The sequence below is a fragment of the Hippocampus zosterae genome, chromosome 6, assembly GCF_025434085.1.
Source record: "Hippocampus zosterae strain Florida chromosome 6, ASM2543408v3, whole genome shotgun sequence".
NCBI lineage: Eukaryota > Metazoa > Chordata > Actinopteri > Syngnathiformes > Syngnathidae > Hippocampus > Hippocampus zosterae.
In genome coordinates this window covers 25,935,435-25,963,243 of record NC_067456.1, presented here as the reverse complement: position 1 = coordinate 25,963,243, position 27,809 = coordinate 25,935,435, and the positions used below count along the sequence as shown (strand labels likewise).

The following is a 27,809-nucleotide window of genomic DNA, read 5'->3' as shown; positions in this document are numbered from 1 at the left end:
CTCAAATTATCCTCAAAATGAGGGTAGTTCGAGCGTGGTTTTTTTTTCTCCCCCTCTCCATCCCTTTTCTTTCTGACTTCCGGGTTGAGTGAACGCTGGCGCATTTTGGCTGCCGCTGCTCAACCAGTATTATTTTGTGTTTTTTGTTATTGTAAAGTGTCCTTGGGTGTCTTGAAAGGCGCTTATAAAAAAAATTATTATTATTATTATTACAGATGACTCCGAATTCTCTGTGCTGACGCCAAGTCAATGACATTGAAGAGGCTCTCGAGCTGATTTTTTCTGCTGGCCAGCAATATTGAACTTTTATCTGTTAAGATTGTGCATGGCACAACAGAAAGTTAATGTTCCATGGCTTTTTTTCTATGACAAACCCAGAGAGCGTTATTTAGTTATTATTTATTTCATTAATGGTGTTATCGTTTCCTGACTTTTTTTCTGTAAAGAACCTGGAAAGGGTTATTTGGTTATGTGTGGCTTTCTGGAAAACAATAACTTTTTTAATCTCCTCTACGATCGTCACACTTTTTCTGTTACAAACTGCCCCCTGTCGGAGAAGGGACAAGTTATGTGGCACTCACAGGAAAAAGTTTGGGGACCCCTGACTTACCTGTTAAAAGACAAAGCATTGGATGTTCATGCTTTGTGACAGATTTGAAGCTTTGCATCTCCATGTGTGAAAAAGCAGCAAAGCATTACTAGGATGTTGATTTGCTCATTCAGAATACATCATAATTTGATTCCATTGGTTTGTCAAACATAATTTAACTATCAGTCAGGCAGTGAAGCAAAATGGTTAGCCAGCTTTATTATTAAACAAGAACTGAGACCAGATCAAACAGCTGTTACATGTTGCTTTTTGGCCACTCAGTCCCTTTCCGTGTCCAGGCATGTCCCTAAAACACTAGCCCCTCTCCCACCTCGCTTTAAGGTGCACTGTCTGAGCTGAACTGTGCTCCGTGTGAGGGCATCTGCCTCCAGGCTGCGTGACCACCATTCCCACTTTGGAGGCCATTTAGGTCCTTTTCAGCATGGGAAGATGAGCAGTCGATCTGCTACCAGAATGTGGGTAATGGGGTGTCTTAAATGAAGATCGTTACACAGCAATGACTTGCAGTGAGAAGACATGAACAGTACAAAGTAAACAAGCAGGTAGTGCCTACTTGTACATTTTATGTATCAAAGCGCCAATCAAAATTATTTTAGTAATTAAAAGAATATTACAAGGCATTACATTAGTCTGGCAAAAACCTTTTCACACAGGGAACAAACATTTTGGTATCACTAATCAACCCATAAAAATACATTTTACAATGTTTTTCTTTAAAATGGGCTTGCTGAGAATATTTGACGGTGTTTTTTCCCCTTTCTTACAAATACAGAGTCACTTTTATAACAATTCAATTCACATGTGGGACAATGGTTTGCCCTCCGCTCAGAGGGGCAAACTGGGCAGACGGAACTATGGGATTATTCCACAGAATACAGTGCAAGTCTAGAAGCTAATGATGTCAGTCAGTGAAACAGTCTGGGGGGGAAAAACACCCACAGAGGTAATATTTTCTTTCTTTCCGTGGATGTGTCACTGCTTATGTGGCTAAGAGAATGATGAATCGACCAGTTTTTAATCCCTGCAAACAAACAAAAAACCCAAATCAGTGTAAGATCTATTTAACACAATACTTTATATAGAAGAAAAGCAAACAGAAAATTAACAAATTACTCTTGAGAATTTCTATTCTACTCTCCATGTCTTTGCCCATTTTTTTCATGACCAAGAGTAGAAAGTTAGTGAAGTAATGGAAATCTATGGCTGGTCGGAGGGAGAGGAGAGAGGAAGCGGTCTGATCCACAGAGCAGGTGGGAAGGAAGGCTGAGGCTGCCACTGCCTGCTTCAGCTGGGCCGCTCCTGGGCTGCAAGACGGAGCAGTGGAGGGGCAAGAAAGGAACGTGACTGATACGGGTAGTAAAGGGGTGCGGAGGGGGTTGAGAAAGGGCAAATGAAGAATATTTGGTTGGGCAGGTAAGAGGTAAGGAGAGAAAGAGACAGAGGGCTAAATGCGTATCAAGTGATCAGTCCATTGGCCGCTTTTCGCCATGTTTCTTTGTAAACTCTTCGGCGTTCTTCAAGAATTTTTTACGGTCCTTTGAGTATTCTTCTGCTAGGTCTGCCCTCAGGGGATGCTCTGGCTGAGGGTCGTTCACCAGTGCAATAAGGGACTGAATTACTGCAAAACAAAATGTGACAGAAATTCATATGGATTTAGTCAATTCCTTGCTGCAAGATTTTGATTCAAACAGTAGATGGCCTTCAATTAAACGATACCTTTCCATATTGTTCTAAACTGGGATCCATGTTCAGAACACAAGGCTCTCCGCCTATGGACCCAAAACAAATGAGGCTAGCTCAAAAATACTTCAACTTGTATTTTTGGGGGGTTAAGTATGAGATGATCAGATGCAAACAATACCTGTTTGAAACAAAGTGCTTTGTTTTCCTCTTGTTGGAACACTCAAAGGTTCATACATATAAAAAAATTGCTGTCGCACTTACTTTCAGAGATAATTGTTGTGATGTCAATATACTTTGGCAGTTTGGAAAATATGTGCATTTCCTTCAGTTTCACGAATGCCGATGTCAGACGACATGGGTGATTTTGACCAGACAGACATGTCACAGACAAACAGTGTGTTGTTGACGATTTTGAATTGTCTTAACGAGTCAACAGCCCATGACATACTCACCGATTGGTCGTCTGACATCTGTGACTCTGAATGACCATGACACAAAAAGTCTGTACATGTCAGTTTTAACTGGTCTTGCCACTTAGTGTGGCATGTCCTACGTCATCCTATGCTTGGTTCCCCGACAATGACCAACAATAAGTAGGGAGCGAAATGCCCTTCACTCCGTGATCAGCCCACGGTTACTCCATTTTCGGATATGTTGTGGTACACAAGTGTGGGTCCATACACGTGTGCAAATGGAAAAAAAGTATCCCTTGCCATGGGAGCATGCACACACTGAGTGAAAGCAGTACCCAAATATTTTTTATTTGATCATGAATAGCAGTTAGAGGAGCAAGAGGGATAGAAACAGGAGTGGGCCGATGAGTAGTACGGATGAAAGTGCTGAGACCAGCGTGAATGGTGACACTGGGGACAATATCGAGGCCATCAGAGAGCTATAGGGTGAGTCCAGAACTGTGAAATGTAAGAAAATCTTTTTCTATACTTAATTTTGCATCATTTCATAATGTTTGTTTATTTGAAGAAAGACAAATTTTACCACTCAAGTTTCCCGCACGACTTATGATAACCTACTGATAGAATGTAGACAAACCAAAGTTATCATGTTTAAAAGTTTCATTTTGTTGTATGCTTTATTGCGGGTGTTCATACAGCTTGAGAGCACACAGAAAAAAAGGCCAACTTGAGCCAAGTGATTTCACCCCATCATTTTTCTTTATCAGTTTTTTTTTTATATTAAACAGCCACATCGTTGATATATTTGTACCGTATTTTCCGCACTATAGGGCACACCAAAACGTCTTAAATTTTCTTAAATGCTCACCGAGCGCCTTAAAATCCAGGGCGTCTTTTGTATCGTCATGATGGTAAGACATCGACTCCAAGATGGCTCCTTCCTGGAGACATGCTTCCAATGTTATAACTTGCTGTTGGTTCAGTGAACCAACACGAGAGGCGTTCAAGACTGCCTCAGAAAAACGTAAACTAATGACGAGTTCAATGAAACTACGAAAATTGAAAATAATACAGTACAACGCCTCTCGAGTTGAACGGAATAAGAGAATGCACGGAGACTCACCTGTACTTTTTGAAAAAAATCAGAGCTGTGGTTTTATTTTTTATTTTTTTAACGCAGACTTTATTAACTCATTCACTCCCAAAGACGTTTTTAAACGTCCTTTCAGACTTAGACCAGAATTGGCTGGTACTGAATGAGTTAATGGTTTTCAGTCTCAGCAAATACAGCTACTGTACATCTTTGTCCTTTTCTGTGCCTTCTTCCGTTCCACTCGAGAGGCGTCCACGGCCGCCTCCAAAAAACGTATATTAATTATTGCTTCAATGAAACCACGAAGAAAATAAAGCGAGGAAATCACAAAATAAATTCTGTAGGGGGGATATGGAATTTGTTTTGGGATTTCCTTGCTTGAGTTTCTGGTTTGATGCATTATTTTCCATTTTCATAGTTTTATTTAAATACAGTCACAGTTAATTTACGTTTTTCAGAGGCGGTCATGAACGCCTCTCAAGTTGAATGGAAGGAGCGTACCACCATCCAGTGGAGGCATTGTAGATTGCGCCTTATAATGTGAAGCGTCTTTTTGTGCGGAAAATACGGTAGTTATTAACATTGAATGCATTAACCCAGCCACTAGGGAGCAGTGACCTCCCCTGGGGGTACACTGTTCCCTAGTGCTAGTTCCAAGCCCGGATAAATGGGGAGGGTTGCGTCAAGAATGGCATCCGGCATTAAACTTTTGCCAAAACGAACGTGCGTTGATAAAACGATTTCCATACTGGATCGGTCGAGGCCCAGGATAAAAACAACCGCCAACAGTGCTGTTCACCTACAGGGTACTGTTGGAAATTGGACTGCTGTTGGTCAAAGAAGAAGAGGACAAAGAAGAGGACGATTGGTGCAGATAAAAGAGGGAAAAAGAGGAAGGGTTGTCTGAGGTTAGGAACTCTGAACGTCGGTACAATGACAGGGAAAGGTAGAGAATTAGCTGACGTGATGGAGAGGAGTAGATATTCTGTGTGTTCAGGAGACAAGGTGGAAGGGCAGCAAAGCGAGAAACATTGGAGAAGGTGACAAGCTGTTCTACCATGGTTTAGATGGGAAGAGGAATGATGATGAGGGGTGATTATAAAGAAAAATGTGCTAGACATGTAGAGGTAAAACGAGAGTCAGACAGGTTGATGTGCGTGAAGGTAGATATAGAACGTGTGATGATGAATGTATCAGTGGGTATGGGTATATAAGAAAATAAAATGGTGGAAATTGAGGAAAGAGGACTGTTGTGAAGAATTTAGGAAGGAGGTAAGGGCGGTTCTCGGCAGTGGTGAGGAATTCCCAGATGATTGGGAGACTACTGCAGCAGTGATTAGGGAGGCAGGCAAGAAGGTGCTAGGTGTGGCCTCAGGACAGAGAAATGTGAACAAAGAGATTTGGTGGTGGAATGTTGAGATTCAGGAAAGTGTACAGAGGAAGAAATTAGCAAAGAACAGATGGGATAGTGAGAGACCAGAAGAGAACAGGTTGGAGTACAAAAATATGACAAGGGAAGTGGCCAAGGCCAAACAGAAGGCATGTGAGGAAGGTAAAAAAGAATTGTACAGGGTGGCGAGACAGAGAAATCAGGCGGGGAAGGATGTACAGCAGGTGAGGTTGATTAACTCATTGAATTCCACCCCTTTTCACTGGAGCAACACCCTCAATACCTCACATTTTACAGAATTGTGACTGATTTGCAAGGCCCACAGAATTTTCTGGGCAATGGCGATACAGGCAACCTGTCAAACCTGTCTCTCTTTTTTCAGCAGAAAAAAAAGTTTGTTTCCATCTTTCTCCGTTCGTTGGCAATCAGCATTAGAAAACTGCCAAGTTTTATGGAAAAGGCCGATTTTCTGCTGAAATCCAAAGAAAATTAGCATTTTGTAAAAGCATCCATTTCAAGCATCATTTCAAGTTTTACACTATTTTTTGCTTTTGTGACAGCTCAAATACCTCAATGTGTTCCCCCTACAAAAGAACATTACAAATGTTTTTGTAGCAAAATAATTTATTTGCACACAACAAAACTATTGTACTATGAATAGAAGTGCAAATTGAACGATGAACGAAAATGCAGCTGTGGAGAGAATGGTTTTTGGCTTCCATCCAGTTTGTCACCACATCAATTCATCCCACCACGTCCAGATGCATGACCTATAAATTATGGAAACATAAAAAATGCAAATATATGTATATTGCTGCAGAGTGAGGTAGAATACTTTTATTTACCGTATTTTCACGACTATAAGGCGCCATTAAAAGTCTTAAATTTTCTCCAAAATGGACAGGACGCCTTATGGTGCGGAGCGTCCTTTATATGCGCTGAGTTCCAAAATCTGACTGACAGCCGACGCGCTGTTTATATAGAGAAAAGGCGGAAGTGACTGTGGCCAGGCATGCGGGAAAGAAGTCGGCCAATCAGGGAAGGGTGGGCGTATATATATACATATATGGAGAGGGAGAGAGAGAGAGGACAGGCCAGCTGGGGAGCAGCCCGCCAATGGTGAAGGGTGGGCGTGTAAGTGGACGCTAAAGGGACGCCTCAAGCCAGTACCAACACCTGTATAGAGTGTGGCAATGTGCATTGTTGCAAAAAAACTCCGGTTCTGGTTTCTAAGAACCCCTGAAAATAAATTCGACAAAGAGACACGCCTACGAAGCTCAGTTCAAACTTACAAGCCACCGGTTATGCTTTTGGCATGCGTGCCCATCTCACAGCAGCGGTGAAAAAACAAGTCAAGCAAATGAACTCTGAGCTTGCCGTTATTCCCGGAGGCTTGACTAAAGAACTCCAACCGCTGGACATTGGCATCAACCGGGCGTTCAAAGTAAAGTTGCGAACGGCATGGGAACAATGGATGATCGGTGGCAAACACAACTTTACAAAGAGTGAGAGGCAGCGCTTGGCGAGTTACGCCACAATACGCAACAACGAGAGGGAATGCGGCGTTTTTGATGGATTATGGTACTTGCACAATTGTTCAATTCTTTCTACACACACACGCGCTGCCACCATGTTTCGCTCTGTTCTTTACTTTCAAATGTGGGAAAGCTTCACACGAGAGAAATGTTGACTTTGCTGTTGCTGCTCCTTCTTTCCGCTCGGCAATGCGTAGCAACTCACACTAGCATGTGATGCGTTCAATGACAACTGGGATGTGCAGTCCTCTGCTTCTGATACAGAGGATGAGGACTTTGATGGATTTCTGGGTGATGATTGATCGAAAAACGTGAGAACATTGTACGATGGTGAAATAAAATACACCCGAACTCAGTTCTGCTTTCGTTGCCTTTTTAAAAACGTGTTTTTAGCTTGTATCTGTATGTCTTGGCATGCTACCGTATGCTTCAAGCTAACGTGTTAGCGTGTGCGCATGCATGCCGTATGTTTAAGCTGGCATGTTTTACCACTGTAAAACTGCGCCCATTGGTACAGTGCGGTCTGTATATGTGTAAAATACAGAAATGTCACCCATTAATGAGACTGCGCCCAACCGTACGGTGCGTCGAATAGTCGTGAAAATACGGTACCTTTCTTTCCACCACCAAAGCAAGGAGTCGTCATCTTTTGGCTTCTGGTTAGACAATCTGTAATTTATAGAAGTATGTACAATTACCACACTTTTATTTTTCTATTTTTTTATTGTTGCTTTCCGCTTACATTTCAACATCTCTCTCACACACATAAATGCTCGCACACTGCTATTTACACCATTCATTCCACGTTGCTCAGCATCCAATTTGAATGGAATATGAATTTACCACTAGTGGTTTTAGCAGAGCTGAGCGGACCAAATGTGCCCCGTTTTTATTCTATTTATTTATTTATTTATTTTAATCCTACGGTGACACGCAAGTCAGCACATTTACGGCGCATATTTTCATTCACATCTACGAGACGCATCAACCGTAAATAAATGATTAGTGTTACTGGCAACTTTATAGTATAGCGGGGAATGTAGCGGTGAATAAAAGTGACTGGTGAGGCATAACAAGTGATGAAGTTTTGAATGGGAACTTGCAGGCTAGTCAGCAGTTACCTCCTTGTTCCAGCGGGTCTGGCAAGAACTCTCAGCTGCTTTCCGTTATGTCCGAAGGCCTGTATTCGTCCGACAGATCGGGATCCAAATCGCTCTCCAATTCATCGTCTTTGCCGTCGTCATTACGAGACGATTCCAGCGAATCGCTGACGTGTGCCCGGCGTAAGCAATGCAGCCTCTTTGCCGTCATCGCTGGAAGTCGCCGGGGAGACAATTTGTGGGCCATGTGCGCCACAGGAGGCACAAAATGCTCTTCCAAGCGATGGTCCCTGATACGGAGCATGTTCATCTTTATCAGATGGACTCGACACTCGGCGTGAGCTAATCAGGCCGCGTGTAGCACACCATGTTTGCGCAGGCTAACGTTCATTTGACGGGTGCTGCTTTTGATTACGTGACCGAAGCGTCATCTTCTCTTCCACACAAACACCATATCCTTTGTTGTTTTGCGATCGAGGACACTTTTATACCGAAAAAAACAATCCTTTTTTTAGTTAGTTGTTTCCTTTTCTCCATCGTTGCTAGTTGCTAATGTTCCAATCCACATACGCCCTTTCGCCTACTTCTGCAGCTTGATCCTGGTGTATTTTTGCAACAATGCCACCTGATGGCCATTTTTTTGCTATTTAACATTGCCGTCAAGCCTAATCCTTTGGTGAGAAGTTGCATGAGACTCTTTGGAACCCTCCCCCATGAAAAAAACATGACTGACATATTAATACATCATGGGGAGGGAGCGGCTATGCGCTAATTGACGTATTTATATGTCAAAGGGTGTAAATGTGTTCAAGCCAGAGAGGGAAATGTCATTACAAGTGAGGAAAGTGTGTTGATGAGATGGAAAGAATACTTTGAGGAGTTGTAAAATGAGGAAAACAATAGGGAACGTAGGAATGAAGAGCCAGAGAGGATTAGGAAGAAGGTCGATCAGGTTAGAAAGGATGAACTCAGGAAAGCATTAAAAAGGATGACGAGCGGTAAGGCAGTTGGTCCAGATGACATACCAGTGGAGGTATGGAAGTGCTTAGGGGCGGTGTGGGTTGATTTTCTGACTAGGTTGTTTAATAGAATATTCTACACAAACAAGATTCCTGATAAGTGGAGGAAGAGTGTCCTGGTACCAATTTATAAGAAGGGCGATGTAGAGAGTTGTAGCAACTACAGGGGGATAAAGTTGATGAGCCATACGATGACGGTTAGGGAAAGAGTAGTTGAAGCCAGATTGAGACAGTAAGTGGAGATTTGTGAACAGCAGTATGGTTTCATGCCAAGGAAGAGCACCACAGATGCAATATTTGCCCTGAGGATGCTGATGGAGAAGTACAGGGAAGGTAGGAAGGAGCTGTACTGTGTATTTGTTGATTTAGAGAAGGCTTATGACAGGGTGCCAAGAGAGGAATTGTGGTTCTGTATGAGGAAGTCAGGGGTTGCAGAGAAGTATGTTAGGTTGGTGCAGGACATGTTGACAATAGTACAACAGCGGTGAGGTGTTCAGTTGGATGCACAGAAGACTTCAAGGTGGAGGTAGGACTGCATCAAGGATCAGAGTCCCTTCTTGTTTGCTTTCATGATGGATAGATTAACAGATGAGGTCAGACAGGAGTCTCTCCCTGGACTTTGATGTTTGCAGATGACATTGTGATCTGTCGTGAGAGTAGGCAGCAACTACAAGAAAACCTAGAAAGGTGGAGGTTTGCACTAGAGAGAAGAGGAATGAAGGTCAGTCGACCAGACAGAGTACATGTGCATAAATGAAAGGGAGACCAGTGGAACGGTGAGGTTATAGGGAGCAGAGGTGGCAAAGGTACAGGAATTTAAGTACCTAGGATCAACAGTGCAGAGCAGCGGAGACTGGAAGAGAAGTGAAGAATAGAGTGCAGGCAGAATGGAACAGCTGGCGAAAAGTGTTGAGTGATTTGTGATGAAAGATTGCAGCTAAGGTGAAAGGAAAAGTTTACAGAACAGTTGTGAGACCAGCCATGATGTACGGTCTCGAAACACTAGCAATAGACAAAAGACAGAAGGCAGAGTTAGAACTGGCTGAGTTAAACATGCTGAGATTCTCGTTTGGAGTGACAAGGATGGACAGGATAAGAAATGAGGTCAACATAGGGACAACTCAGACAGGAAAGTTTGGAGAAAAAGTTAGAGAGGCCAGACTGAGATGGTTTGGACATGTACAGAGGAGGGACAGTGGATACATTGGTCAGAGAATGTTAGAGATGGAGCTCCCAGGTAGGAGACAGAGAGGAAGGCCAAAGAGGAGATTCATGGATGCCGTGAGGGAAGACGTGCAGGTAGTTGGAGTCAGAGTAGAGGATGCAGAGAACAAGGAAAGATGGAAATTAATGACTCGCTGGGGCAACCCCTGAAAAGGGACAAGCCGAAAGGAGAAGATGAATATTGAATGCATTGATGTGTGAATCTGAAATATCCTACTGCCTTTGAATTTTACTACATGTGTTATCACAAGAGCGAGTCGGTGTTTACTCATCTACATTTTATAGATGTACGACAAAGGTTGAGTGTATTTCAAAACATAAGACAACTATTCAAATAAAGGCATCGGCCTATTCCATGGCACAAGTAATCAAGTGATCCACTCTTTTACACACACAAAAACGTATCTCTGTGTTTTAAGCTCGCGATCGCTTGACAGTTGGAGAGCCCACCAGCCGCACGTATTGTGTTTTACAATCGTAATAAACTGTGTTTATCATTTAAAATGAGGGTACACACGAGCCCGCAAGCACTGCAAAGTGAATACGACGCTCCAGTTCAAGTCTGACACAGTGTTTTTGCGTATTCCAATAATGGATGCAAGTCGGTTTGAGTGTGGTCGGGCTGTGCAGCCTCAATTCCAAGTCAAGTCAGCTTTCAACGATCGCTTCTGAGGGCCAACTTAAAAATAAAAGCCAAGTACTGATATCCATGTACAGTGCTACTTGTTGCAATTGACCCTCACGTTGTGTAGCGTATGAACAACCATTGTTGTGGAGGCTGGATGAAAAAAAAAATTAAAAGAAAACAAAATTATTTCATTGTATTAAAATGACATATCTACAGAATTGTAAACCTTGCCCCAATGTGCGGCACATTTTCCATGAGGTCTGCGGATTAGGAAAACATTTGCAATAAACATCAACTTCTCGAGCTCATTTGACCACGGCAACATTTTTACGTGCACCACGTTTATAATTCATAACTGGATTACGTGTGCATTCTGTTGTTGAACTGCACTGGTCAGCCACATAGAGCGCGCGTGCATCCTGACGATTGGGAATGATTGGGGAAACCGCCTCCATTTTTTAAAATGCCAGTATAAGACGCACATCACAAACTGGCTTAGCACATCCTGTCAGACAGTGGACATGCTGCACTGTGACCCGTCTGACATTGTGACAGAGATGGACCACTTTCGCAGATTTATTCACTTTTTTCCACAAAGTACTGGTATTTGGAATGATTTTTGCCGGCAGTACTACCGGTACTCTGTGCAACACTAGCTGTAAATGCTGTATGCAAATCATGAAAGCTAATAGGCATTCATTGTTCTAAAGAGGGCATCATAACATACCAACCTTGGTCAGTTTTGGTTGCTGGCTTCCAGTTCTCTGCACTGATGACAGGCAAACACACCTGCCCCTTCTCATCAATGTTGGGGTGATAGATCTTTGTTTTGAAGGTGATCTTGGGAGGCTTGAAAGGGTACTCGGTGGGGAAAATGATCTCAATTCTGAAAGCGCCCTTATCATAGGGAGGGTTGTCCTACACAGAAATTGAGAGCAATATAAGTCAGGTCCCAAAGATGTGGTCACAGTTAGAAAATAAATAATTTCTTACAGGAACAATGAGCCCTTGCCATGACAACATGTTTGATTCATCAACTTGAATGTTTCTGAAATTTTTCATTCCAGATTTGCGAATCTCCTCAAGCTCCTGGGAAGAAAAACAAGTATTAGAAAAGTGATAGAAGACATAATGGACAAGAAAATACTTTCAAGTTAAATGTACAATTCTAAAAGGTGTCCAGAATTTATACATTCAAGCTCTGCATCACCAATTTCACCGTGGTTACCAAAACATGGTGCTAGCACGGATTGGTCATTTCACAATTTCTTTTTACATTAAAATTAATGTGTTGGAAACTTTGCTGTACAGGCAATCAAATGTTAAAAAAAAAAAACACGTGAAGTCTCATTTATTCTTACCTCCTGCACATAGAGGCTGAATACGGTGTGTTTCTACACATTAAGATCATGTGGGTCAAGCTCCAGCGGCTAATTAAGGCAATGCCCACTTTTTAAATAACTTAAAAATGGCGAACTTACTGTTAGATTTGGCATAGGGCTCGAAGAGACTTTTTAGTAGGTCTTTACCCATTACATGTATTGGTCTGAGGTTAGGAACTCTGAATGTAGGTACAATGATAGGGAAAGGCACAGAATTAGCTGACATGATGGAGAGGAGTAGATTTTCTGTGTGTTCAGGAGACAAGGTGGAAGGGCAGCAAGGCTAAAAACATTGGAGGAGGCTACAAGCTGGGCTACCATGGTTTAGATGGTAAGAGGAATGGAGTAGGGGTGATTATAAAGGAAAAATGTGCTAGACATGTAGTATAAGTAAAACGAGAGTCAGACAGGTTGATGTGCGTGATGGTAGAGATAGAACGTGTGATGATGAATGTAGTCAGTGGGTATGCCCCACAGGTGGGCTGTGAGTTAGAAGAAAAGGAAAAGTTCTGAAATGAGATGAATAGAGTGACAGAGAGCATTCCCAGGGGAGAGAGCAGTGATTGGAGCAGACTTAAATCATCATGTAGGGGAAGGGAACAGAGGTGATGAGGAAGTGATAATCTCAATTCTGAACGCGCCATTATCATAGGGAAGGTTAGGTGAACATTTACAGAACCCAAAATTAGTTACAGTGGTTTCCCATTAGGCAATCCGACGGAATCGAAAAACGGTTACCGTGAATTTCCGAAATCCTCAGGCCTATTATGGTATATCTTTTTTTTCTCGCAATGATCGCAGTTTGACAATCGCCACCATTGTTGTTTTGCTCTTGAGTTAAGTAATCTCGCGGGACGAGATTTCCCTTCTCGTGAGACAAGATTGGCGAGATCGGCCTTCACCTCGCAGAGACCAGACGATTGCCAAGTTGTGTAACGTTAAAACAAGTGTTGCGAACATATGTGTTACGAACAAGTGTTGCGAGAGTTTATTGCAGAGATATCACAGAGGAAGCAGCTGAAGTTGGATAGTTTTTTGCGATAAGGTGACTTTGAGAAAGCCTTGCATCATTGGAAGCAGAGCAAAGAGAGATTTGGGACTCTCTAAATGCATAATTAAAATGTGTGTAAAATTATCACTGTGTAGGTAGGTGTCTTCAGGTTGAGACTATTCCTATACATGTCAAGTTTGGGATTTGGTGGGAGCACATGCAAGCATTTCCTACCTTTCTGGAGAAAAAAAATTATGAAACACAAATTTTGATGACCCACCCCCATCAAATCGTATATTTCAAAAAACGCCCCCCCCCCCCCCCCGTGTTATTGTGCCAGGTTTTAAAGATGGTATAGCCAAAGGTTGAAGTAAATCAGATGAGTTAGCTCGGAGATGAGTGCAAAAGCATGACCCCTGTTAATGTGCAAAAATGGCTCAAAATAGAACTTTGGAAAATGCATCGCTCAATTGCTCTTTATTTTAAACGATTGCTGCAATGGACTTTTTTGGATATCTCAGGTCGGTCAACACAATTTTGGTGAGGTGTCGTGTGGGGTGGGGGGGTGTAAATGCAATCACATCTTGTGAAGTTAGCTATAAAGTTAGTCGAAAAGTTCCAATGTTCGGCGAATATGAAAATCAATGTCTTGAAGCTTTTCTTACAAATTTTCAGTTGGATTCATTCAACAGGCTCCATGGAGTACATTTAAACAAAAAAATTACATTTTTAGTCGTCACTTGGTGACGCTATATCCATAACAGACTATTATCATACAAGACGATGTATGACGGGGTGCCCATTAGGTAGATCCTGATCTACCGGTAGATCCAAGACAGGTCCCGAGTAGATCTGAAGAGTGTCGAGGAGAAAAAAAAACAAACATTTGTGTCTTTGTACATGTTCGTAACATATTTTTTTTGTGTTCATGTACGCTGCACCCGAATCATCCTATCAGTCTCATTGTCACAAAATAAATATGATAAAAATAAAATCAAGCAGGTAAATCTTGAATTTACGGTGGCGCCTGATTACGTCACCGGAAGTTGTTAGCGCTCAGCAGTCTGCAATCGCAGCTTGTGATTAGAGCTGTTGCGCTCTATCTTTTCTCAACATTATTCTCATTCAGTTTGCTTCGTGTACAATTCACCGAGGGCACGGGCAAAGAATAGGAATCCAGGAGGGTCCAGGGAAGCACTTTAAAATGTTACTTGTGAGCTACGAAAGTTAACAGGCTGCAGAAGTGCGTCGCATGCCTTAGTTTCAGGGTGTTTCTCATCATGGCGTGTGTGCGCGCGCGCATGCGCACACGTCGGTAAGGGTAGATCCCGTGGGGTTAGTTGATCGAAAAGTAGATCTTCGATCCGAAAAGTTTGGGCACCCCTGATGTATGATAATAACTGCTGATATACTGGTATACTAAGTTTGGGATATTTTGCTCTGTTTTTGTCCCAGGTCTTGAGATGGTTGAGGAGAAGTTTTAAGGCTGTCAGATAAAAAGACTATGACAGGAGTGCCAAAGCACCCCTGGTTTAAGGTGACCTGCTTTTTTATTTTATTCTATTTTTTAAATACTTGTTGTGAAAGTGAGACTGATAGGATGCTATGGGTGCGGTGTGCACGAACACAAAAAATATATATTAATAACACACACACAGGCACACAAATGTTTTGGGTTACCCCCCATCCCCGCCCCGCCCTACACCCCTCGCGATCAACTGAGAGTGCCTAGTGATGAAAAAAGCGGAAAGGGGCGTGGCCGGGACGGGGCGTAACCGGAGCGGGGCCACTTACAAAAGTGGCACTAAACATGCTGAAGATGAAGTGTATTCAATTTACACACTATTTGAAACTTTAACAGAAAAAATCCCAAGATTGTTCACTATTTCAAGTGAAAATTTGAGCAATTTTGCTTATGCATTCCTGGTGAGCACCAACATCTAACTTCAAATTTGCTGCTCAAAATCAAAACTAAAAATGGAAACACATCCCCTGCCATATTTAACATATGTTCATTACTTGTGCTCCTAAAGTGTTGTGGAAATGTGATAAAAAAGCCGTTGATTCTTACCTCATACAGTGATAGTGAAGTCCTACAGTTTACTATACTGTATATGGGTTATGAATGTATTTTATCATAAAGTGGATGTCTATTTTCAGTATATACAACAATATACAGTCTCATGAGGTAGAATACTTTATTTTCTCTTCATTTTAAGATTTTAAGCAAGAACTAAAAGCTTATTGGTACTTTCCGGCTTTTTCACACTCTCTTTTTAGCCAACTCCTTGTTTTTACACATGCTTCACGCTGTCGAAAAGTGCTTGAGATAAAGTAGTTACTTTTCAGTAGAAATGCATGTTTTCGGTGTTTCACCAAGGTTGCGTGACTCTGTAAAGCTTTCCATCCTCTCGATCCGTATAGAATGACATCCTCACACACAGTACAGAGCTTTGCCGGCGACATCGAGCTTTTTCACGAAATCTGACACAAGCACAATGGTTCCTCTTTACCGTTTCCTAATGGGGACACCGTCAGCTTTCTATCCAACCAGTCCCATCTAAATGTGTTTTTCAGATCCGCATCTATCTGATGCACTTTCGCTTCATCGCGAGTCTCGATAACATTCGGCATTTGCGAGAAAGGGGTTTAGGAGAGCGAACACAGATTGTGATTTGCACTTGCCGATATAGCGACCAATCACAGACATTGGTTTTAGAGCCAAGATCGGCCCTAAAAAAAATTAAGGCTGACCCGAACCGGCCCGTTCGCACGTACAAAGCCGCTGAGTGTGACAGCATCGGCACAGCGTCGGTGCAGCCCCACTTGCGTTCACACGGCAGTTTCTGCAGCAGAGCAAAACGACAGAAAACAAATGAGCTGTCGTGTTGGTTCTTTTTAAAACGTACTGTATATACACAACTCAAGCGACTACTGGACAGGCACGTCCTTCTCCTTCTCTGTCTCAGTGCCTTCTGCTCGAGAGTGACCGCCCACGAAAACGTAAATCAATGACTTCAATGACACTCAGAAAAGCAAACACTCATGCAACAAACAGAAAATAAGCTAATTTGCACGTGTGAACGCTCTACTGGGGCAGCCCCAGCGCAGCACCGGACCAAATCTTGCCGTGTGAACACCCCTATAGACAGGAAGGAGTTCTTTCAATTGTAATTGCAAGAGTTTAGTACAGTACGTGTTGTGATGAGGCGACTTCTGTTTTTTTGCGAACCACGGTCTCTCGTGGCCAAAACTATTGACGGCCTCCGAAAAAAAAGGCATCCAAAAAAAATGGATGCTTGCAAACGTTACTTGTAAACATTATGAGCCCCGAATCTGCCGAAGACAAGTCCGGACCCCCTCCACCCCAGAATTTTTTCCGGTTTTGGAACAATATAAAATAGGTCCATTTTGACTGGAAAAAAGCAGAATTCCGCCACAAAGCGGAAAAATCTCATCCCTGTCAACTTGGGACCAGTCCGCAAGCCACCGGTCAATTACGATCGACATATCGGGCACCCCTGCTGTATGACAAGGTGCAAAAGTATAACCCCAGTAAATGTGCAAAATTTGTCAAATTGGACATTCAAAAATGTATCGCATACTTCGTGTTCATTTTAGCATATAGCTGCAATTGCCAATCCAATCGGGTTTGTTGTACATCTCTGAGTGCTACACATGCCTGCCAATTGTTGTGGGCTTAGGTACCGTATTTTCACGACTATAAGGCGCCATTAAAAGTCTTGAATTTTCTCCAAAATGGACAGGACGCCTTATGATGCGGAGCGTCTTTTGTATGTGCTGAGTTCCAAAATCTGACTGACAGCCGACACGCTGTTTATATAGAGAAAAGGCGGAAGTGACTGGACAGGCATGCGGGAAAGAAATTGGCCAATCAGGGAAGGGTGGGCGTGTATATATACATATATGGAGAGGGAGAATGAGCGAGAGAAGGCAGATGTGAGAGAGGAAAGGCATGCTGGGGAGCAGTCCGCCAATGGGTGAAGGGTGGGCGTGTAAGTGGACGCTAAAGGGACGCCGCAAGCAGGTACCAACACCTGTATATAGTGTGGCAACGTGCATTGTTGCAAAACAACTTCGGTTTTGGTTTCGAAGAACCCCCGAAAATAAATTCTACAAAGAGACACGCCTACGAAGCTCAGTTCAAACTTCAAGCCATCGGTTTTGCTTTTGGCATGCGTGCCCATCTCACAGCAGCGGTGAAAAAACAAGTCAAGCAAATAAACTCTGAGCTTGCCGTTATTTCCGGAGGCTTGACTAAAGAACTCCAACCGCTGGACATCGGTATCAACCGGGGGTTCAAAGTAAAGTTGCGAACATCAAGGGAACAATGAATGATCGATGGCAAACACAACTTTACAAAGAGTGAGGGGCAGCGCTGGGCGACTTTCGCCACAATTTGCGAATGGATTGTGGCTGCTTGGACGAACGTGTCTGCTTGCACTGTTGTTCGAGTTTTTGGCAAAGCCGGCATCATTTCTGTGGAGCCACATGGCAATGAGAGTGACTCTGACAACAAGAGGGAACACGGCGTTTTTGATGGATTATCGGTACTTGCACAATCGTTCGATTCTGATACAGAGGATGAGGACTTCGGATTTCTGGGTGATGATTGATCGAAAAACGTGAGTACATTGTACGATGGCTAAATAAAATACAACGGAACTCAGTTTTCCTTCCGTTTCCTTTTTAAAAACGTGTTTTTAGCTCGTATCTGTATTAAGGGTGTGGAAAATAATCGATATTAATCGATACATCGATGCGCACGTGCACGATGCGAGTGCATCGGTTCATTCACTGGGTACGACGCGATTGACGGGTGAAATCGAGATTCATCACGATGCATTGGTGGGTATCGGTAAAATCCGATTCAAGCGCTGTTTAATTCATGTTAAACGTCACCTATTTGCCCTTTCCTAGGTGCGATGAATGCACCATCATTACTTGCGTTTTTGTGTTGAATACGGACGGAAGCCGTTGAGTGTACATACAGTCCAGTACAGTACACTACTCGCAAAACACTATGGAAGTTCGCGCAAGCAGCAGCGAGGAAACTACTTTATTTAAAGCACCCGCAACATTCAGATATTATGTTTGGAAACTACGGCTTCGAAAAGAAAGATGGAAAGCATGATAAAACCTTGGTAATTTGCAAAGAGTGTCGCACTACGAAGCCATACAGCGGCACCGCCACAAATATGCAGACCACTTAAAACGATGGCACCACATCACCGACAAGGTTCCCGCCCCCTCCCCGTCCAGTTCCTCGTTGGACACCGGAGAAACTTGGCAAACCAGGTCAGGATCAGAAAAAAAATCGCCTCTTATTTTGGGGGCCTCCTTGTAGCTCACTGTGACCGCGCAAGGAAAAACTATATATGGATGACTCTTTTGGACATTACGCTACAATACACACAGCAGCTTTGAGGCTGTGACTGCCACATTGTTTCAATTGTATTTTTTTTCTGTCCTATGGAGATGGATATTTCATATAAGACACTCAGTGAGTAGTCCGTTTGTGTTTACACTACAGCAACAGCTGTGAGTCGCAGGTGCCAAATTGTTTACGTTTTCTTTGCACAAAACCCAATTGTGAAAGGGCTTAAATAAGTTGTTTTACACGTTATACTGTTTATAAGGAATAAAGTGGTCTACTTTTTGCAATACCATACTGAATTCCATCTTCTTTTTAACTTTTTTTCTTTGCGTATTTGCATCATGTTTAATTGCACACACAATATCACAACAAATTGCACTGCATCGTATCGGATCGCATTGATTTGAACTAAATGTGTATCGCATCGTATCACATCGTGAAGACGGTGAAACGTATCTCATCGTGTCGCCAGAAAATTCCATGTACCGTTTAAGTATCGCATCGCTGGTAGTGCATCGAGATGTGTATCGAATCGTCCTCAGTGCTGAGATTCACATCCCTAATCTGTATGTCTTGGCATGCTACCGTATGTTTCAAGCTAACGTGTTTTTAGCGTGGGCGCATGCATGCCGTATGTTTATAAGCTGGCGTATGTTTTACCACTTTAAAACTGCGGCCAATAATACAGTGCGTTTTGTCTGTGTGTAAAATACAGAAATACCACCCATTAATGACACTGCGCCCAACCATACGGTGCGGCGAATGGTCGTGAAAATATGGTAATAATAGTGGTGTTCACACGGCAACATTTGATCCACCTTAGGGAGGTGGTTTTAAAGTTTGGTACAGAGCAAATGCTTGTTTGCGGAGCAGCACCGATGTAAATTTGCACGTGTGAACTCTCCAATTTGCTCCGGAGCAAATGCTCGAGAAGAGATGATTACGTACAGCGAGAATAAGTTGCTTTCGTGCTCTGTTGGACTTCCGTCATGCGTTTGTTTAATAACGACACAAGACTTGGCTGGTAAATAACATTGCGATTTATGCATTTTGTGTTTATATTGCACTTAATTGAACGGTGGTTGTTGTTTTTTTTCTTCTTTCTTCTTTCTACCTACATTCTTGCTGCTGGAGGCTGTAAATTTCCCCAGTGTGGGACAAATAAAGGATATCTTAACAGCAGCAAGCACCCCGTCCCCAAACGTCAGCTTTCCTTTTGTAGAAGACTGGACTGTCTCGGAGTTGTTTGTGTAGTTTGTTCCTTCATTGTGTGTTCACCGGAGCAAACGTGTGCCGTGTGAACACCCCTAATTTCAATGTCAGACTATATGAATTAAACACGATTTTGAGTTTACAGAAATACTTTGAAATATCAAAATTTTCACCAGGCCCATTTGGTGAGTTTTTGAGCACATTTAGTTCCCCCAAAATGTGATTTGGCATTAAATAAGAAGTATTTCTACAAAAAAAGGGGGACTTTGCAGCAGTTGCAACTTGGGCACGAATAATAATAATGATAATAGTAACAATAATACATTTTATTTATAAGCACCTTTCAAGAGGAATAATAGCAAATGGGCTGTGACTTGTATAGCCGTTCTCTACCTCAGGTACTCAAAGTGTCGCACTGTTACATCAATCACCTACTGATGACGCAGCATCCAGAGCAATTCGGGGTTCCGTATCTTGCTCAAGGACACTTCGACATGGTTGTGATGGCCGGGAATGGAACCACCAACCTCTAGGTTGGGAAATGTCCACTCTACCACTGAGCCATGCCGCCCCAAGAAGAAAAGGAGAAAGGAGAGAAAGAAAAAGGAGAGGAAAAGAGATTAAGAAGAGGCGGAAGGAGAGAATAAAAGGAAGACAAAGATGAAGGAGAAAAACATTTAGGACCTCGGATCAGTCGCATGCTCGTGCCCGAATAAATTAGAAGAAAGAGAAGATGATGGGCTCAGACCCTAATTACAATTAATAATGACAGTAAAATAATGATCCACCCAATAAATTAACATTTTTTAAACAGTGCCTGTACAGAGTTATCACTCATTTCAAGAAATTATTTTGCAGCACCGATTTTGAAAATGAATTTTATTGGTGGCAAAATAACTTAATAGGTATAAAATACATAGGCGGCATTCACTTGGGGCCACTAGTGAACAAATGATGAACAAATGATAAAAGATAAACTTATTCCTTCACACCACGAGCTTTTGCATGAGTTAGGTGTGCGATTTTTGCTACGAATCGAAACCGGGGACTTGTTGACATGATGACTGTTTGTGTGGGTCCACTTTCTATCACAGTTACAGACTTATCAAACAAGGTGAGAACGCCAGTTGTTGCATCATAGAAGACAAAACATTTCAATCACGCTTCCATGTAGCATGGTAGGATGATGACATAAAAAAAGCCAGGTACATGGTACAGGAACATGTTTAACTACTTTCCAAACTCTTGTCACTCTGTATGTGAGACAATGAGCAAACATACTACCTGCAGTCATACAGTTGGTCATGTTTTGTTAAAAAAAGAAGTTGGATATACCGTATTTTCACGACTATTCGACGCACCGTATCTGCCGCAGTCTCATTAATGGGTGACATTTCTGTATTTTACACATACACAGGACGCACCGTACTAATGGCCGCAGTTTTACAGTGGTAAAACATACGCCAGCTTAAACATACGGCATGCATGCGCGCACTCTAACACGTTAGCTTGAAGCATACGGTAGCATGCCAAGATATACAGATAAGCTAAAAACACGTTTTTAAAAAGGCAACGAAAGCAGAAATTAGTCCGAGTGTATTTTATTTAGCCATCGTACAATGTTCTCACGTTTTTCGATCAATCATCACGCAGAAACCCATCAAAGTCCTCATCCTCTGTATCAGAAGCAGAGGACTGCACATCTCAGTTGTCATTGAATGCATCACATGCTAGTGTGAGTTGCTACGCATTGCCGAGCGGAAAGAAGGAGTAGCAACAGCAAAGTCAACATTTCTCTCGTGTGAAGCTTTCCCACATTTGAAAGTAAAGAACAGAGCGAAACATGGTGGCAGCGCGTGTGTGTGTAGAAAGAATTGAACAATTGTGCAAGTACCGTAATGCATCAAAAACACCGCGTTCCTTCTCGTTGCGTATTGTGGCGTAACTCGCCAAGCGCTGCCTCTCACTCTTTGTAAAGTTGTGTTTGCCACCGATCATCCATTGTTCCCATGCCGTTCGCAACTTTACTTTGAACGCCCGGTTGATGCCAATGTCCAGCGGTTGGAGTTCTTTAGTCAAGCCTCCGGGAATAACGGCATGCTCAGAGTTCATTTGCTTGACTTGTTTTTTCACCGCTGCTGTGAGATGGGCACGCATGCCAAAAGCAAAACCGATGGCTTGAAGTTTGAACTGAGCTTCGTAGGCGTGTCTCTTTGTAGAATTTATTTTCAGGGGTTCTTAGAAACCAGAACCGGAGTTGTTTTGCAACAATGCACATTGCCACACTCTATACAAGTGTTGGTACTGGCTTGAGGCGTCACTTGAGCGTCCACTTAAACGCCCACCCTTCACCATTGGCGGACTAGCTTGTCTGTCCTCTCTCTCCCTCTCTCTCTCTCTCTCCCTATCCATATATGTATATATACACGCCCACCCTTCCCTGATTGGCCGACTTCTTTCCCGCATGCCTGGCCACAGTCACTTCCCCCTTTTCTCAATATAAACAGCGTGTCGGCTGTCAGTCAGATTTTGGAACTCAGCGCATATAAAGGACGCTCCGCACCATAAGGCGTCCTGTCCATTTTGGAGAAAATTTAAGACTTTTAATGGCGCCTTATAGTCGTGAAAATACGGTAATCGTATTCATCTTAAAGCAGACATAAGAGCCAGTCAAACCTATTTCCCACTGCATTGTCACCACATGACCCGGACATTTTATGGAAACAAGCTTCAAGTCGCACAATGTCATAAAACGGTGAGCAATCGTCAACATATATGTGAACTTAGTGACAAATAGTTTTGGAATCAATTATCCTATGGATTATTCAATCAATCACCCAGAGAATTGCCTCGACCATTTCCGTAACTTAATTTTTTTTTTGTTAAACCAGGGTAAATGTCCTTGAGATAAAGATGCATCTACATATCACACTTGAGTTTGCCAAACTTCACACTTGAAGACAACCAATTTCAAAGTAATGAGCAATTTAATATTGCTTTTCAACCGTCCTTTGTCATTCACAAGTGCATTTCGTTCTCGTGAATTGCCGCTCCAGTGGACATGTGGACATATTTTTTAAAAATGATCCAGCAGCGACTGCCACGCTTGCCTTGTACTTATTCATTATCATACCCATTTCCCACAATAACATCACATTACATCAGTGGTTCTTAACCTGGGTTCGATCGAACCCAAAGGGTTCAATCAGTCGGTCTCAGGGATTCGACGGAGCCTCTCCCATGGAGAGTAAGACAAATGCGACTCATTATGTTAATTAGCTATGACATGCCCGCTTGGCCATCACTGGCAGCAGTTGATCACATGACATTGCTTGTCCAATCAGTGCTGTGGGAAATTTAGTTCGCTTAGTACGGTCGTACAATTTTTCTTTTAAAGTATACTTATGCTTTGAAATGTTATTTACTTTTTTCGGTTTCTAATAAATGCGTTTTATTTCTAGAATTTATCAAATCTATATATACACCGTATATTTATTTTTCACTCATGAAGGGTTCGGTGAATGTGCATGTAACTGGTTGGTTTCTGACCCGCGAAAAAGGTTAAGAACCACTGCATAACACGCAGTCGATAACTGTTAAGATACGTAGATCTTCATGGACCACGCTATGCAAAGCAAACTTCCAGAGAGGAGCTTGAAGATGCACGAGACAAGTTTAGCCATGCACAATTTAGTTTCAAATCATGACTTGCTCACCGTTTAAACAGAGTTCGAACGATCTGTGTGTGACAAGGCTTTTTTCACCTGTTGAACATGAGCTGCACTACTTTATCAGAGCCACAGAGGCATTTCAGTAAACAGCCACTCAACACAAGTTGATCACTCTGCTCGATGAATACAACATAGAAATGCCACAGACTGTTATTAACTATTGATGATAGGGTATAATCTATTGGCTCGTGAGTTAACGAAAAGAAATTATCCTACCAAACTCATCGTTGTGCAGTGGAGGCCGAGCTGACCTACACGTAGTTGCGCATGCAACTACGAGTTGCACGAGGCTCCACTTTGCAGTCATGACATAAAGCTTTACCCATGACCATTTAACGCTTGGATTGATCATCTGTTGCCGCAAGAGTGTTAGCGTCCGCCATATGGAACATTGGTTCCTCAAAATAAAGAAATAAATGCATAAAAATAATTCATAGTTTATAACCAATTTTTCAACCAACGTTTGAACTTTTTACCGGCTAAATTAACACGAACCGCCCATAAAATCCGAAATAAGGCTGCGATCCTTCTAATAATTCCAGGGGTTGACTGGTTCTTACGCGTCATGTCACCCGCACATAAAACCATAGCTGATGTTCTTCAGCAAATCTTCTCTGGTGGTTTGTCGCAATGCAAGTACAAGAGCACAAAGGTCAATATGTCGGTTGCGCCGTGGTTTTTGTCCACAAAATGAAAAGGAACACAGGTACAACGATGAGGTGTTTTTTTTCCCCAAACCACTCATACTAATTGTTCTGTGTTCCTCATCTCTTGGGTGCGAGTTGTAAACATTGCTCATGTCACAGATTCAACTTCCTATGCTTTTTCGTACAGCCGCCAAACACGCAACAAGTTCCAAAGCCGTGCAAGACATTATTCAATTCAATGGGGGCTTATGATTATTTGGAAAGTGCAGGGGGGGGGGGGGCTACATTGCAATAAACTACTATCTTAAAAAAGTCACGGCAACAAGTACCAAACTTTTCTACTTCTGGTATCTTACAGGAAATCACACATGAAATTATTTAAATGTCTTTACACATGCCAGAGAATGTTAGGTATTACAAAGCTCATTTTCCAAAATGTCCAATATCGGATTCTAACAGGCTATGAACCAATTTACTGCAGGGCAATAGCATCTGCTTTTACCACACCCACAATGGTAAGTGCCATTTATTCTGCCTCATCCTACAGTCAAGATGGGAAGATTTCAACTTGTGTAAATGATTAACTTGCATGTAGTTCAGTGTTGGTCGAGAAAACAGTCAAGTTGCGCCCCCCTCCCACTGGCCCCACCCTTTTGGACTTAAGACGGACAGTACAGCAGGAAATACAGGAGTGATTAAATTGAACTTTTTGTTGGGCTACATTACATAACAAAGATAATGTGTTTTCTTCTCATACGTACTGATACTGTGTATTCTGTTTATGTCTGAAAACAGAATGTGTGTTTATTTATGTAAAAATAAGAACTCAAGTCATGAATCTGCATTTCCGTTATACATTTGGTTAAAAAAAACAGGGCCGAAAAATCGCTGTAATTTCCAATTCTTATTACCTTGCATTGAGTCGGTAGGTGTTGGGCCTAACAAAAGCCAACACAATCGAGACTAGTTGAATTAAGTCAAATGCAATTATGACTATGTGTATTGAACTCTCTTAACAACAGGAGTCGGGTGGTATATGCGCACATCAACTACGCTGGCAAAAAAATAATAATAATAAAAAACGAAACAGAAAGAACCCGTTATAAGTGCTCATTGGGTAAAGGCAATAGTGATGTGTCGTTTGTGAATGAGAGTAATAAGTATCTAATAAGAGCCGACTATTTTTTTCTCCTGTTTTTTCCCCTCCTTCGGTTAAAGCCTCACGTGATTGGTCAAGATCCGTGGTAGAAGAGGGGAGGGAGGGTTACACACACACACACACCCACACACGCTGCAGTGAAGAGAAGGGGGAGGAGTTAGAGACCCACAACAGCAGCACACTGTGAGCACACACGAACAGGAGAGACAGAGAGACGAGAGAGAGCTCGATAGCGCTACAGAGAAAAAAACAACACGGTGGAAAGTGGAAAGGTGAGAAAATGGATAGGAAACAGGAAAATTTGGCTTAATTTCAACTTAATTGATCGTTCAAAGGCAGCGTGTAGTGTGCAAGGTTAAAATATCCAATATCAAATTTGAATTCATAATTTGTTGTGTGGTAATCTTAGTGGGAAGCTTACTGATGTTGTTTTACTGTAAATAGTTAAAAGCTTATAAATATACACAATCAGAGATTGGAACATTTTGTTGACCTTTTTTGACATGGGTCTTTGTTATTCTACTTTGTAATTTATTTTTTGTAGCACTCCATGTTGTACTCTATGATGAGTATGTTCAGAAGATATAAATAATAAATACATATTTGACATACTGTATATTTTTCTACAAATTTTCTATTTTTGTTTCTATTCTATATTCTATTCCATATTTTTCTAGAAAGGCGCCCACAAATAAAATGTATTATTATTATTATTTTTCACATTGGTAATTCATTTTACACATAATTTTACATTATTTTTGGGAGTAAATTAATTTAAGCAACAAAATAACTAAAATTGTCCTTGGGTGTCTTGAAAGGCGCTTATAAATAAAATGCATTATTATTATTATTATTAAAGGGACATTTGGGAGCCGAAAGAACCGGCTCTTTTAGTGAGCCGAGCCAAAAGAACCGGCTCTCTGAAAAGAGCCAGGATTCCTATCACTAAAAGGCAACGAACTCTTAAAACACTTGTCTTTCCAATCCATTACAATGGCAATAGCAATACATTACACGTAAGACCTTAAATTATCCCCTATTGCAGGTGAACGCGAACTTCTAATTTCAGTAGACATTAGGCGACGGGCTAGCTTGAACGCAGCTCACATCTGAGGACAGCAAGTTAGCTGATTAGCAAACGCGACGCATTGTGTCTTACAATTTCACCGTTTTATGTGACCATCATCGAACATCAACGCCTTCCTCATCCACACAAAACTATCCAAAAGACTACGTTCTCACATGTGAAATCATTATATTTATTAGTTCAACTACTCTTACTGGTCATCAATGCTGGCCTAATTTGCCGGTTACTTTATTCCAAATATCAAATCAGCTAGGTAGCAACCTCGTTGATATATATACCATTGAAACGAAGTGTTGTCATATCAAGGTCGACTAGTGTGTTTGTTTCAAAAGATTCGCGTAACTTGGAACCTCCAAAGCACCGAAACGCAATACAGGTAATGGGACAACAACGAAGTCGAATGATTTACCTTGGTCAGCCTCCTGCTCGCCGCCATCTTGAAACTTCTGTATGAGTTCCCAGAATTCACAGCGCAGAGAATATGGGTCTCGGGGATAGGGGAGGGGGCAGCGGGTTGACGATGACGTGACACAGAACCTCGGATCTCGAGCGTTCGAATGGAAATAATAAGACACAGCGTACAAACATCAAAAAGCACAAATACAACAGTAACGTGTCAGTATTTGGACCCCAAAATAAAAGAATACAGGTTGTTAACTAAAAATAAATAGCTGCATCAGAAACGTCGAAACACAACATAAAAACACGATCATTTTAAATATTAAATCTCATTAGTCTTAAAGGGTATTTGCGAGTAGTTACCAGTATTTACACGAATTACTTGAGGTGATGTAATTTTGTAATTTTCTCCACAATAATGTGTACAGTGAGTGCATTGTTTGTACGACTGCAGTACCAAATGTTAATCCCCTTTTTATAGAATAACTTCGGTTCTTAATCAAAGAATACATAGTAATTTATAACATACATAATCCTTTATGATGTCGTACTTACTGTACGTTCTGTAGTTTATTTAGCACTTTTATCAGTTCTCTCCACATTGAGATTACATCTTTATCGAATTCCGTACGTATCACGTGACATTAATTTGTATTATGAATTTAGAAATGGAGACACTTGTTGATTCGTCTCAAAGATTCTTCATTCACCTACCGACCCTTGAAACACGGTTATAAGGGGTCACGTTGGAAAACTTCCCACCCTCCGACGAGGGACGATACTTCAAGAAGTCCGACGTCATCATTTGTGTTCCGCAACATTAACGGAACGTAATATCACGCGATAGCTCAAATATTTATGAATAGACCAGCCAGAAGTTTTTTTTTTATCCGTGTGGGCTCTCTGATAACCAATCAGAGAAATGTCAGTGAAGGGAGACGCCTTTAATTTATGCATTTAATAACTTTGTATATGTACGATTCAAAGAAAATGAAATTGTTACAATTGACACGCCAGTGACTTGCGTTAAAACAGTTTCCCAACAATACCCCAAGGTGCCCAGGGCTGCTTAAGCCCTGCTTGCAGCTCAATTTATTGTTATTATTAT

General features: G+C 41.9%; 1 protein-coding gene and 1 long non-coding RNA gene across 3 annotated transcripts in view; both read right to left on the bottom strand.

Moving 5' to 3' along the window:
- The window catches only part of LOC127602327 (uncharacterized), an 80,141-nt gene that overhangs the window by 41,637 nt on the left and 10,695 nt on the right, over positions 1–27,809 (bottom strand). The window lies entirely within an intron of this gene.
- Positions 784–26,824, bottom strand: ube2l3b (ubiquitin-conjugating enzyme E2L 3b). Of its 2 annotated transcripts, none has more exons than XM_052068399.1 (4): positions 26,712–26,767; positions 11,708–11,784; positions 11,427–11,613; positions 784–2,228 (listed from the first exon to the last, which is right to left on the bottom strand). In XM_052068399.1, exons 2-4 carry the CDS (start codon positions 11,708–11,710, stop codon positions 2,074–2,076), a joined length of 345 nt encoding a protein of 114 aa, XP_051924359.1. In that variant the 5' UTR covers positions 11,711–11,784; positions 26,712–26,767; the 3' UTR covers positions 784–2,073. The 2 variants fall into 2 exon arrangements, with proteins under 2 accessions (XP_051924359.1, XP_051924358.1); XM_052068398.1 differs by having other exon boundaries at positions 2,185–2,379; positions 11,689–11,784; positions 26,712–26,824.